This window comes from Aptenodytes forsteri, unplaced genomic scaffold, assembly GCF_000699145.1.
Source record: "Aptenodytes forsteri isolate BGI_AS27 unplaced genomic scaffold, ASM69914v1 Scaffold26, whole genome shotgun sequence".
NCBI classification, from domain to species: Eukaryota; Metazoa; Chordata; class Aves; order Sphenisciformes; family Spheniscidae; genus Aptenodytes; species Aptenodytes forsteri.
The window spans coordinates 3,073,354-3,085,009 of NW_008794125.1; the positions used below are offsets into that span (position 1 = coordinate 3,073,354).

The 11,656-nt window shown below is 40.8% G+C and overlaps 1 protein-coding gene across 3 annotated transcripts in view; it reads right to left on the minus strand.

Annotated features, from left to right (window-relative positions):
• MPG (N-methylpurine DNA glycosylase) overlaps positions 1–10,098 on the minus strand; it is a 17,117-nt gene extending 7,019 nt beyond the window's left edge. The window contains exons 1-6 of one of the 3 annotated variants that reach the window (XM_009277854.2): positions 9,957–10,098; positions 9,018–9,131; positions 5,745–5,783; positions 5,166–5,314; positions 4,312–4,537; positions 610–814 (exon numbers count right to left, since the gene is read on the minus strand). In XM_009277854.2, the coding sequence (XP_009276129.1) occupies positions 610–814; positions 4,312–4,533 (427 nt within the window). In that variant the 5' untranslated portion in view covers positions 4,534–4,537; positions 5,166–5,314; positions 5,745–5,783; positions 9,018–9,131; positions 9,957–10,098. Of the gene's footprint in view, positions 1–609; positions 815–4,311; positions 4,538–5,165; positions 5,315–5,744; positions 5,784–7,594; positions 7,734–9,017; positions 9,132–9,956 lie in introns of those variants that run through there. The other 2 variants (XM_009277846.2, XM_009277862.2) reach the window with 2 other exon arrangements.
• Between the last annotated feature and the right edge of the window lie 1,558 nt (positions 10,099–11,656).

Genomic DNA, 11,656 nt, shown 5'->3' on the forward strand with positions numbered 1-11,656 from the left:
GGGCGTTTGTTTTAAGATACAGTGAAGTGGCTAAAATGCTCCTACACTGACTCCTTGCTTAAGCTTAGGACATCTCAGACCTTTTTGTTTTCCCCAACATTTACAGCTTCTGAAGATAAAGGTAGGAGACAGAAGAGTTTCTTGTCATGACAACAGATACCAAGATTTAGGCTGTCATTAGACTGCAAGTTTACTTCTACGTCACCACTTTCGAGGAACAAAGTTCACTGAATCACATGAATAAGGCAGCAGCCCAGGTCATCAAAACTGAAAGCTCCATCCTGTCAAGATTCTCCTCCAGCCCTTAGTCCTTATTTCTGCGCCCGAACAGCTCGTACGGCTCACGGCTGGGACCAAAACCCCACCGGGCTGGTCACTGTGCAGCTGGAGATGGGCCTTGCTTGTAACGTTGAAAGTTAATAAGCTGTCGGCCCACGGTTACATACTGCTCACAATGGCAAAACCCAGGTCCCAAGGAAAGACTGTGACAGCAAGTCATTGACTTCACAGAGCCTATAGGGAGCTCACAAGTGACCGCAACATGGCAAGCGTAGCTTGAAATATCAGCCCCATGCTATAGGCATTAAAACTATTTCAGCCTCAGCTTACCTTGGCTGGAAACATTCACGCAGAAATAAATCCCGTAGATCTGATACACGTACAGAGTTCCTGGTTTCATGAACATTGCCGCGTTTCGTTGAGTTTGCTTCCCACCTTTCGAGTGGGAAGCTTCATCTTCCCCACCCAGATAAGCTTCTGTTTCAACAATCCTCCCCCAGAGTTCTCTGCCATCAGGAAGTTTGCGAACTAAAATCTGAAAGAGAGGTCGGAGTGCATCAGTTAGCAACCCTCTACAAAATAACCAGAGCGCAAGAGCTGCGGAAACAAAGAAGTCGGAAAAAAGGACCTGATGGTACTACATACTCTCCTCTCCAGCTAGCAGTCCAGCCGGTAGGCTAACGTGAACTTTTTCAGCTTCTACTGTCCAGGCCACAGCCCAGTACAAGAAGTTCCTACCTGTCGTTCACCCCACAAAATGCCTGGAGTGTCTAGATGTGGCAGTATCATAAAGAACCAATATATGATCCTATATACAATAAAGCCCACAGAGTTGCTTTCGTGGTTATTTTCTGTATTCTCCACCCCAATCCACCAGGTTTAAGGCAAAAAGCACCACCCGTATCAACTTTGAAGCATCATGAATGCTTTAGATATTCTTTAGATCAGAAGAAATACGACAGTGGCACGATTAAATAACTACTATGATTAGATAGTCTCTCTCCACAGAGATGTTTCAAACAAGTCCTAGTCCCTAACCATAGAGATAATCATGACCAGAGTGAGTATCAATGCTATTTCTGTATTTTCTGCACCGCAGAGAGGGGCAATGCAGGAGAGCTGGGAATTGGCTTCAGGCAGACAACAACAGAGCTTTGTTATTACAGTGTGTTCCCTGCTGCTGGTACCTCCTTATAGAAAACAAGCAGATGCAGGGGAAAAAAAAAACCATGACAGTGAAAAGATTATCTTTAAAAATAAAACAATCACTAAATTTCATACAAAGTTTTTTGTGGTTTGACCTGATTTCTAAACTTTATGTTTTACTTAATGTATGTTTAAGAAATACTGCAGTATAGTCTCATTTAGGCAACAGCTATTGGTTTAATTATACTATATTCAGTGCTTCCACATTTGAAAACCAGCCATTCAAAAATGACCTTCAAGAAACAAAGCTTAATTCCTAACAGATGTCTGTGCTGGATTGCTAATGCAGTTATTGACCTGACCCAGTACGGATGCTCCAGAAGTCAGTTTCAAATGTTGCAACTCCGGTATATCAAGGTTTCGCTATGGCACTTCTGAAATTGTTGAGAACAATCAGCTTATTATTTTTATGAAAAATGCAGTGCCTTCAGAAAAGCACTGGTGTTTAGCAACTGCCTGTGAACACCCCAAAAGCACACGCACGTGGCCACATTTCTCTTTCAATATGATGAAATGCAATGGTTAGGTTATGATTTTAAAAGCATGCAGGCATTTCCCTGACTCTTCAGACACAGCAAATATTCACAGTTAAACAGTTTAAAAATGGTGATCATTCACAATACCTCACAGTAAACTATTTTATAGAGGTTTTTATTTCTCACTGAGGACGTAATCTTGGTGTTATGACAGTTCATTTTGAGAGGCCATTTATTGTGTGTATGTTTTGCGGTATTTTTTTGCTTCTAAAAACTCAAGTATCGTGTTTAAGGTAAGCAATATTAATATACCAGGCACCTCCAAAATTTGGTAGAATGAAGATAATGAATGAAACACTAAATTACCATTATAGTTATAATTCTAAGAAAATGAGAGAATAGACTGGGTCATGGGAGTTACACTTTAAAGAAAATCTAAAATTAACATAGAAATCGCTTGGCTTGTAATTCTACGCCTAAATAGGAAAAGTATGGAATAAGGACTAAAATATCATCTGCCTGGGGTAACTGAATGCATAAGGATGTTGGAGTCATTAAGACAAAAAAATGCATCAGTACTGGGAGGCTTCAGGTATCCTCATATAGGCCAAGTAAATATCACAGTAGGACAGGACACAGGCTATGTTTTTTTTAGACACCATCAAATACTTTGCAGAGTAAGTAACTGGGTATCTCAAAAGAAAAGACTAAACTCTCAAACTGATCCAGAGAAAAATGCAAAGTCTTTTCCAAAGACTTATCCCCGAAGAACAACTTTGTATCGTGACCGTGAAGTATAAAGTTCAGTGGCCTTCCACAAGCATTAAGGTCCAAAAATAATCTGTCAGAGTTCTGCTTACCAGCAAAAAGGGGAAACTACATAAAGTGAGGAAGCTTGTTAGGAAGAACTCAAAAGAGGCAGCCAAAGGTTAAAGCTGGAAAGGCAAGCCTCTAGCAGGATGTCTCTAAAGATAGCAAACACACATGACATATCAGAGAGAGGTTAAGATAGACCAAGAAAAACCCAGCAGGGTTAAGAAGCAGAGCAAAGGCGTCAATTACAAGCAAGACAATATCCTTAGAAAATAAAAAAAAAAAAGCTAGACACAGCAAGACAGGCCAAAGCCAACAGTTTGTGGAACAAATTCCTGAAGTTATCTAAACCAATGAGAACCCAGAGAGTCTGTTCACCCTACAGACAATAAAGGTATAAAAAAGACTCGGAGAAGATAAGACCATAGCAGTGAAACTAAAAACACATTTTGCAATTGCGTTTAGGAGGTCTCAGACTGGAACCTTTTATAGGGAAAACACTGGAGGAACTCCCTCCCATGGAGACAGCAGGAGAGTTTTTTGAGGGACTCTCTAAGCAGAAGAGACACGTTTAATCTCCCCCACTCTGATTTCCAAAGGCTTTCAACAAGATCCAAAGATTCCTCAAAGTTTCTGCAATGGGATAAGGGAGAAGGTCCTTTCATGAAGAAGTAATGGCTTGAAAACTCAGAAACAAAAGCTAGGAATAGCATTTTTCAGAGTGAAGAGAGTTTAACTGTGGGACTGTGGAGTCCTAAATGTCTCCACAGTAGGGCCTGTGCTGCCTTGCATATTTGTGTTAATAACTTCAGAAAGGTGATCGTTAGAAAGCCCACCATGTGTACCGACAATATTGAGTTACTCACAACAGCAAAAATAAAAGCAGGTAGTACGAGATAAAACTTCCAGAGCATACAGGGCAGCATGAAAGAATGTACCAAGCAGTCTGCTGAACTTGCAGATAAGAATGAAATACTCAAGTACACTATGACAGTGGATACTGGTCAAGGAAGGCCAAGGGCCCGCCATGCTATTAGCATCACAAGGTAGTAAAATGGAGGCAGAGAAGGAGATGTTGCTGACTGCAGAGCATTACTTTCCACTGGGCTAAGCAAGAGCCAAAACCAAATAAAGGAATACCTGAAAGGAAAATAATGAGCCTGAAACAACCTTCAAACCACAAACAGCAAAGTACATTTCAGTGAACCAGAAAAAAGGGAGAAAAACTCCACAAAAACTAATTCTGAAATCGGACAGTAAACTAAACCTGAAAAATTACTCCTCTGACTTCATCCAGAACAGATTTGGCTACTAGTCTTTAAACTCCACTGAAAAATTACTCCTCTGACTTCATCCAAAATAGATTTGGCTACTAGTCTTTAAATTCCACTGAACTTAACAAGAGAAGGAATGAGAGCTGTATTCCTAAAATAGCAAAGCCCTGGAGTCAAATGGCAAAAAAAGGATTTCATCCTTTTACGCTAAGTTATTAGCTAGCACACGCTCCAGTACAGTAATCTCAGCGTTCATGTCTTACCTGTCCCAGAAAGGACTTGGCCAGACTAATACAGGGCTGGTTGAAAAAATCTGCTTCTAGCTGGGAAGAATTTTTTTTCTCTATTGCAAAGTATTTGCTGCTTTTTGGAGAAGAATTCCCGTCAGGCATAGCGTTCAGGTTCTCCAAGGCATCAAAAGGAGGGAAGCTGGAGTTGCTTTGGAGAGCACTTAATTGAGCCAACAGCTTTCTTTTTCTTGGCATAGTTCTAGAAAATTGATATAAACATAATTAGGAATATAAAGCTTATTTAAAAGTAACTCATTTCCACAAACTCTTAATTTTTACACATCTCTCCACAACAATGCATCTGAAAGCTGCAACTCATTGGACAACCTAGGCAAACTACAGAAGCAGGTGACAGATTTAGCTGTGTCTACATCAGGCTAGGCAAATACTGGGCTCTACTGATAAGCAAGTAGAAAACTGGAGTTTGAGTATTCATCTTTTAAGGATTACAGATAAAAAGCAACTCTGCTCCACTCAGCACTAAAAATAAGTTTGCTAACTGTTAGGTTAGGAAATTCAGAAATTGAAAACAAAGATGAACCAGTACTACATACTTTTTACCTAGAACTAACGTAAACTGTTAAGCAGACAGAAGAAGATAGGAAACAACCACCTCAAAAATTGTGCTGACTCAGAAAGTCCACAGAAGTCATGTATCAATCATTTTAACCAGTAACGTAACCAAATTAGAATCTAAAACTCCACAGGACACAGAACATTTGAGCTGGGAGATGCCCTGTTTACAGTCACAGTGACAAACTTGTTTATCATGCTGTAGAAACATTTGTGTTAGAACCTCCACAAAATAAGCTTTGAATTCAACCTACCAGAAAGATGAAGAGCAGTCTCTTCCAGTCAACAGTATGTATTCGTACAGGCAACTACGTAACCTGAGATTGTTCTTCTAGGTTTGCCACCAATTTACTATGCGAGCTTCAAAAAGTTAGTTTCTTTTTCTGTGCCGCAGTCCTTATACCTGTTGAACAGGAACAAACTTATTTATTCACTGTATAAAGCACTTTGAAATAGGCTAAGAGATTTTGGAGCTGGAGATCATGATACCAGCAGTGCATCATTAGCTCAAACTCAAGAACAATCTGCAGTTTTCTTTTGGTCTAGCAAAAGACCATCTCCCAGCTGGGGCATTGCTGGAGATGCTCTTCAGCCTTTTTTATACAAAAGGCTATGAAGTGGGGAATGCACTCTTCCTATACTGAATACACAAAAAGCTGAAACCAAACTTTTTAAATTCCCCCATTGGGACTAAATTTGGAAAAGTGTCAGCCTCAAAAAAGGACTTTTACAAGAGAATGCAAAGACACCAGGTTTTAGAAGATGCCTTATCAGTTCTGAAATTCAACCACATGTAGATAATAAGGCAAAAAAGCATAAGTTCAACATCATACCTAATTAGAAATGGAGAAAAATCCTATATTCAGCTGAACCTGTAAGGGAAGTATATACATAATTAAGTAGCTGTTGCCACTCATTTTTCACCAGATCATCAGCTTTTAAAAATGACTACAAAAACCTTCACCATCAAAAACAATCTTTATCTTGCTCTGATGTTTCTCGCAAAGAAAGAGCCGCCAGCAATAGTTTCCTTGAACTACACAGAAACAAATTCAGCATTGCTACACTCTGGATGACCAGTGCCAATTCCCCAACAGTGTTACATTTCACTTCAGAAGAATCCAGACACAAACATATAAAAATAGGCAGCTAAAAAAAAAAAAAAATAAATCACATTGGCATGACTGGCAGGGAGATGGGATTTTTTTTTTCTAAACATCTAATTCTTTATTGCAATAATTCAGTGATGCCAGAGACTTGCCACAGAACGGCCAGCTCCATGCCAGGTATTCTGCTCTGAACTGTGGCTTTCACCTGGTGGGAATTCTTAAAAATTTTGTCAGGAGTCACCAACCCGCCTCAGACAAAATTGCCTGGTGGCCTTCGCAAATGAGAGTCCTGTCTAGGAGGAAGGGTGCAAATAGGAAAAAGGGTTGCAGGAAGGAAGGGATGGAGGAGGAACACTTCCCCGTATCAGACTGACCCTCTAAAAGACTCGGTCAAGGGAACGCTTCACACTGAAGACAATACCTCCAGACTTCTCTGACAGTATTAACTGGAACTTCCAGTTCATCAGCCATACATAAAGACACGCTGAAAACATGGCCAGTTTGAGTGGAGCATTAACTCATTTGGTAATTTGTGCTCTTATGGAATGCGACATCAGAAACAGGATCCGAGTTGCCTGGCACCTATTGCCTTTCAATTAAGTAATTCTTAAAAGCTGCAAGTGCGCTTATGTAAATGTTATACTGGCAGCCTTAGGGCACTTGTAATTTCATTGCTATGGGCTGATCCTAGACGGATCTCAGCACTTTCAACTCTCATTAGAAATAGCAGTAGGATACTGCCTTATAGTCATGAGAAATGGGTCACATACAAAAACGTGATGCTTTAAAAGCAAAAACGCAGAATGAGGGGACTGCAATACCACCTCAGAAATCCAGAAAAACCCCAATCTACCTTTTGTCTCCCTGCTTGTTCATACCAAGATATGAAACATAAAACTCTATGCCTCAAAGTCTATCTACACTTTCTATAAAGGATGTTGCTTGTACATACAAATCCCTTCTTGCCTATGAAAAAGCACACTGCAGAAGACAGTGCATATCAAGTACCCAAGCCCTATGTATTTGGGAAGTAAAAGACACCATCTCTTCATGTTACAGGCAAATTCTGCAACTCTTCATTTCTACTAGATTTTCTTGCTTATATAGTAAACAAACTCTACTTCTGTGCCGCAAATAAGAATCAGTTGTGGGTTTAATCACTTTTTACTAATCCTGTTGTAACCAAACTAGCTACAAGTTGTTAAGCACATGTGTGTACACATGCACAAAAAAAAGTATGGAAGTCAGAAAAGGAAGATCAAGAGCTGAGTTAAGTCTTCACAAGTGCCTGAAGTGTTCAGGGCTGCTGGGCTAGTCTCAGGCAAGCATTCAGGGACCCTGCAAGCCAGAATCAGGAAGACACTGAAAATCCGCGTAAAATACAGCTCAGCGGCAGATACACCCTGTAGTCAAGGCACAACTGAGTCTACACAGGCTTCTTTAATCCTTATTATAAGACTGCATTTGCAGGTATTTCCTCATGTATTTAATGAGCTTTCACTAAAAGGAGGTAAAAAAAAAAAAAAAATCCCACCAGTAATTTGCATGTCCTTTTGGCTCACAGGTCCAGATACCTGCAGCTGCAAAGTTTTCCTCATGCAGATATATCTTTCTGAAAGCACGATGAAGAAGCGTACATAAGAACACGTTGCCACTTCTGGCGAGACAATTCCTCATACAAATTCCCAGTTGTACAGATTTTATGTGGGAATACATGAACTGTCAATACTGAGTCAGACCAAAGGACACGTTTGCCTGTATCCTGCTCTCCAGCACAGGTCAAAAGCAGGAACCTAGGGAAGAACAGAATAAGCACACAGTGCTTCTCCACACATCCTCCATGTCTCTAGGCCAGAACCTTCCAAACTCCAGGCACAGTTTCTGTGTGCTTAGTAACTCTGAGCTTATGCAGTCTTCCTGAGCCTGTGTAAAAACTATCCAAACTGAGACTTTACTGATGAAGAAAGCTTCACAGAATTAGTCATTACGGCTCCAAAAACTCACTCATTTTGTGTGTGAAATTGGGACTGCTCCCCACCCACATGAATCAGTTTACATTTGCAATTCATCACCATCAGCCCTCTTCTTTACCACCTCAAATAATGTAAAGCCAGCTGGCAACATTGTTTTTCCAGGTCATATCCAAAACATCCCTGCAGCACTCCAATGGCGACCTCCAGCCACCACGAGGGCTGCCCATTTACTCACATCCTCTTTCCTCTCTTTGCACCAACTGTTTATTTATGACAGGGAACTCCCTTGTTATGTCAGGGGCTGCTCAGGTGAGGGCTCCTGTTTAAAAGCTTCCTGCAATCTGAGTACAGACTGTAAGCCAGACCTCTCAACATGCTTATTTAGACCCTCAGAGAATACCAACATTTTTTAAGGCATGACTTTCCATTACAAAAGCCACATTGGCTCTTCCCCACCATATAATATTCATGCAGGTGTCCAATAATTCTACCTTGCTATATTTTCTACTAATTCAGTTGGTAGTGGTCAAACTTCCTGGTCCGCAGCCCACAGATTTCCCCTAGAACTCTCTTTAAAAAGTAGTGACATGTTTGCTGCTCTCCAGTCCACAGGTATTACTTTTCAGTGAGAAGGGAGTGACCATCGTTAGCAGCACTGTCGCTGGGGGCTTCATCTGGTTCGGCAACTTGTTCCTGCCTGTTGTCTATTTGTTCCATAACCTCTTACCCAGACACTTCATTTTAAGCCAGGTCCTTCAACGAGTTCTCAGCAAGAAGGATTTCCATCCAACTTTCCTGTCTAGTCTAACCTATTAGTAACCAGAAGTAAGCTAATAATGTATAGCTTCCTGGACAACAGTGTGAGAAGCAAGCAAAGAAAAGCCTTCTTGAAAGAAGAGTGCAGGCAGGAGCTAATATACTATAACTATAAATATTAAGTCAATCTCTCCACAGACAGACTTTGACACTATGTGCAATCCTACTAATACCTCAAAAGTACGGCAAAATGAATGGGTTTATTCACCTTACTGAATGCTGGGGATGTCATTTCCTGCAAGGCGTCCTTGCAATTCCACTCCTTGCTCCTACTGCCTACTGGACATCTTGAGCTTTTTGGAATGAAAACTTACTCATCCTTCTGTAAAGAACAAGGAAGATAACAATGAGGGAGAGCGATGACAAATCATGAAAAACCCAAAAAGCCTTCACAGCAAAATTATGCTCCGTTTTGGCTGACTCTCTTAAACCATTTTGTTTTGTTCTGTTCCCCCCCCGGCCCAAAATTCTAGCTGCTATTTTTAACTGAGTGCCAAACTTGCATATTAAATGAAAGCAAACAAGTTAATATAATACTGACAATGGATGTTAGCTAGCTCAGCCTTCTGAGATTTGAGTTAACCAAGCCAGCATTTAGTTAAGCAAGGCAGTATTTAGAGAGGCCACGAACACTGATCAGGAAATGGACATAAGGATTCAAAATCATCTGCAGTTCAGGTTTTTTTTCTTTATATCTACATTATCTGTAGCAAATGTATGTTGGGTATATTGGGCTAATCATCCAAGAGCTATAAGTCTTTTTTTTTTTTTCACTTATATGACAGCAGCGAGAACACTCCTGATTTGTAAAGCACATTGAAAGAACTATATAAGGGGATACAGAACTAGTTACACTTAAGTCTTAGGTACCCATCTTATAAAACAACCCTAGAAAATACATTCCTTCCTCAATCTTAATATTGCATCAGAAACAATTTAGTTCAGGCATGGCAGTTTGACTCAATGACCAAAGATGTTTCACCAAAGCCTTCATTAATGCACTGACAAAAAGGAAAACTTACGACTCAAATGCTCAAACATCTGAAAAACATCCACAAAGAGAGTTCCACTTAAGAGTTCCTGTTGAAGCACCAGTAACTTAACGACTAGGAAGAAAAGCATAAGCAGCAAAGACACAAAGATTTACCTGCAAAAGGATCCTGGAGTTGCTCCCTGCAGGAGCATGGAAGCAGAGGGTTCTCACACCTCCTCCTGAGAAGCCAGCCCTAGGCTCAGGCTCAGAGAAAGGACCTGCTCCACATCCAGTTTTACAAAGGAGGACCGTGTGAAGTCCTATGAGAAATCTTTGACTTAGAGGAAGAGAGATTATTTCCTCCAGATTTCAGGCCAAGCTACTCAAAGAAAGGCCTTAGTATTCACGCTTTGCACAAAGAACGTGAGCTCTGCAGCAAAACCATGTGGAGGAAATCACCACCACACTTGGCAATCAGTCATGAGACAGGCTCAGTAACAGCTAAGGTGCTGCTCAAGGCGATTAAATTGGGACTGATTCAATGCACATGCGATGAGCCCCTCTCTTCAGCGAGAAGGTCCCCTTCTTCTGTTTTCAACCAGAGGAAAGGCTTGTCCTACATTTAGCCATTCAGGATTAATCTGTACAGTATATCCCTGTTACAGAGACACTATTTGTGTGTACTTTGCATTGCATTACCAGACACTGTTAAACAGTTATAGTAAGAAAACAGAACACTGGATCAAAGCCTTAACAGGTGATGGTCTGCAGAGATATGAGGGTAAATGCAGGTGAAGATAAATAGCTGATGTATTTATTTATTTATTTATTATCTATCATGGTGGACATTTTCCAAACACTAGAACAAAGCCTTCAGGCCCTATATAAACAAAGAAGGATCTGAGGAGAGAGGACAATTTCCCGCACAGCTTTGGTTATTTGCTGTATGTGACAGTAGCTTGCTAATGGCAAGTGAGACAAAACACTTCTGATGATGTATCAGAGGAACAAAAGCAAAAGTCTCTTCTATAAAAAGATGCTTCCAGGAAACCAGCAAATCACTGCTGACTGTAGAGGCTGTGAAAATCTGAGTCAGACACAGATTTGAACCAGTAGAGTGCAAAGGCGCTCCCGCTCGTGCCACAGTAGCCTAGTTTCTGACATGGCAACCTTATTTAGAAAAGCCTCCATTTTTCAAAACAGGTTTGCAGCACACTTCCATAGACTGGGTATTTCTCCTCCTTATAGGGTCCAAACCACACCACTTTTGTGACACATCTGTACAGCAGCTGCTCTTCCAGCATTTAACTGTGAAATCACTCTTCTCCCAAAATCTCTACAGCATCTATTACCGATTCCATAATCTGTTTACTTAGTTATGCACAAAAATGCCAGAGAATGCTCTCTGCAGAACAAAAGCGACATGGGAGCTAGGAAATTGCAGTGCAACCTTATTCAAAGTGCATTTGTACACCTTATTTAACCAGCTGATCACACGCCTCCTTCCCCCTGGTCTGAACTGTATTCAGAAGATGGGGATGTTACCTTTTCCTCAATGTTTATCACATAGCCTTTGCAATATCTTCGATCCACGACGTACATAAAATAGTTTTTATAGTACTAGGAAGGGTCTTTTCCTCATGCAGGCCTGTTACACAGCAATAAACAGCACCGATAGCCATGAAGGCAGTGCAAGACCCCTCACAGCTTTTTCTATTAGATACACGGGAAGCATTTACTTCAGCTGGTGAAATCTTTCTGTGCAAAAACGGTCAATGTGGCACTAAGCAGACTCTACAAGTACATTATTTTTACACAGTACGGTAACGAATATGCTCATGTTTTTAAAGGGAGTCAGGCCTCGTAGCAGCAGC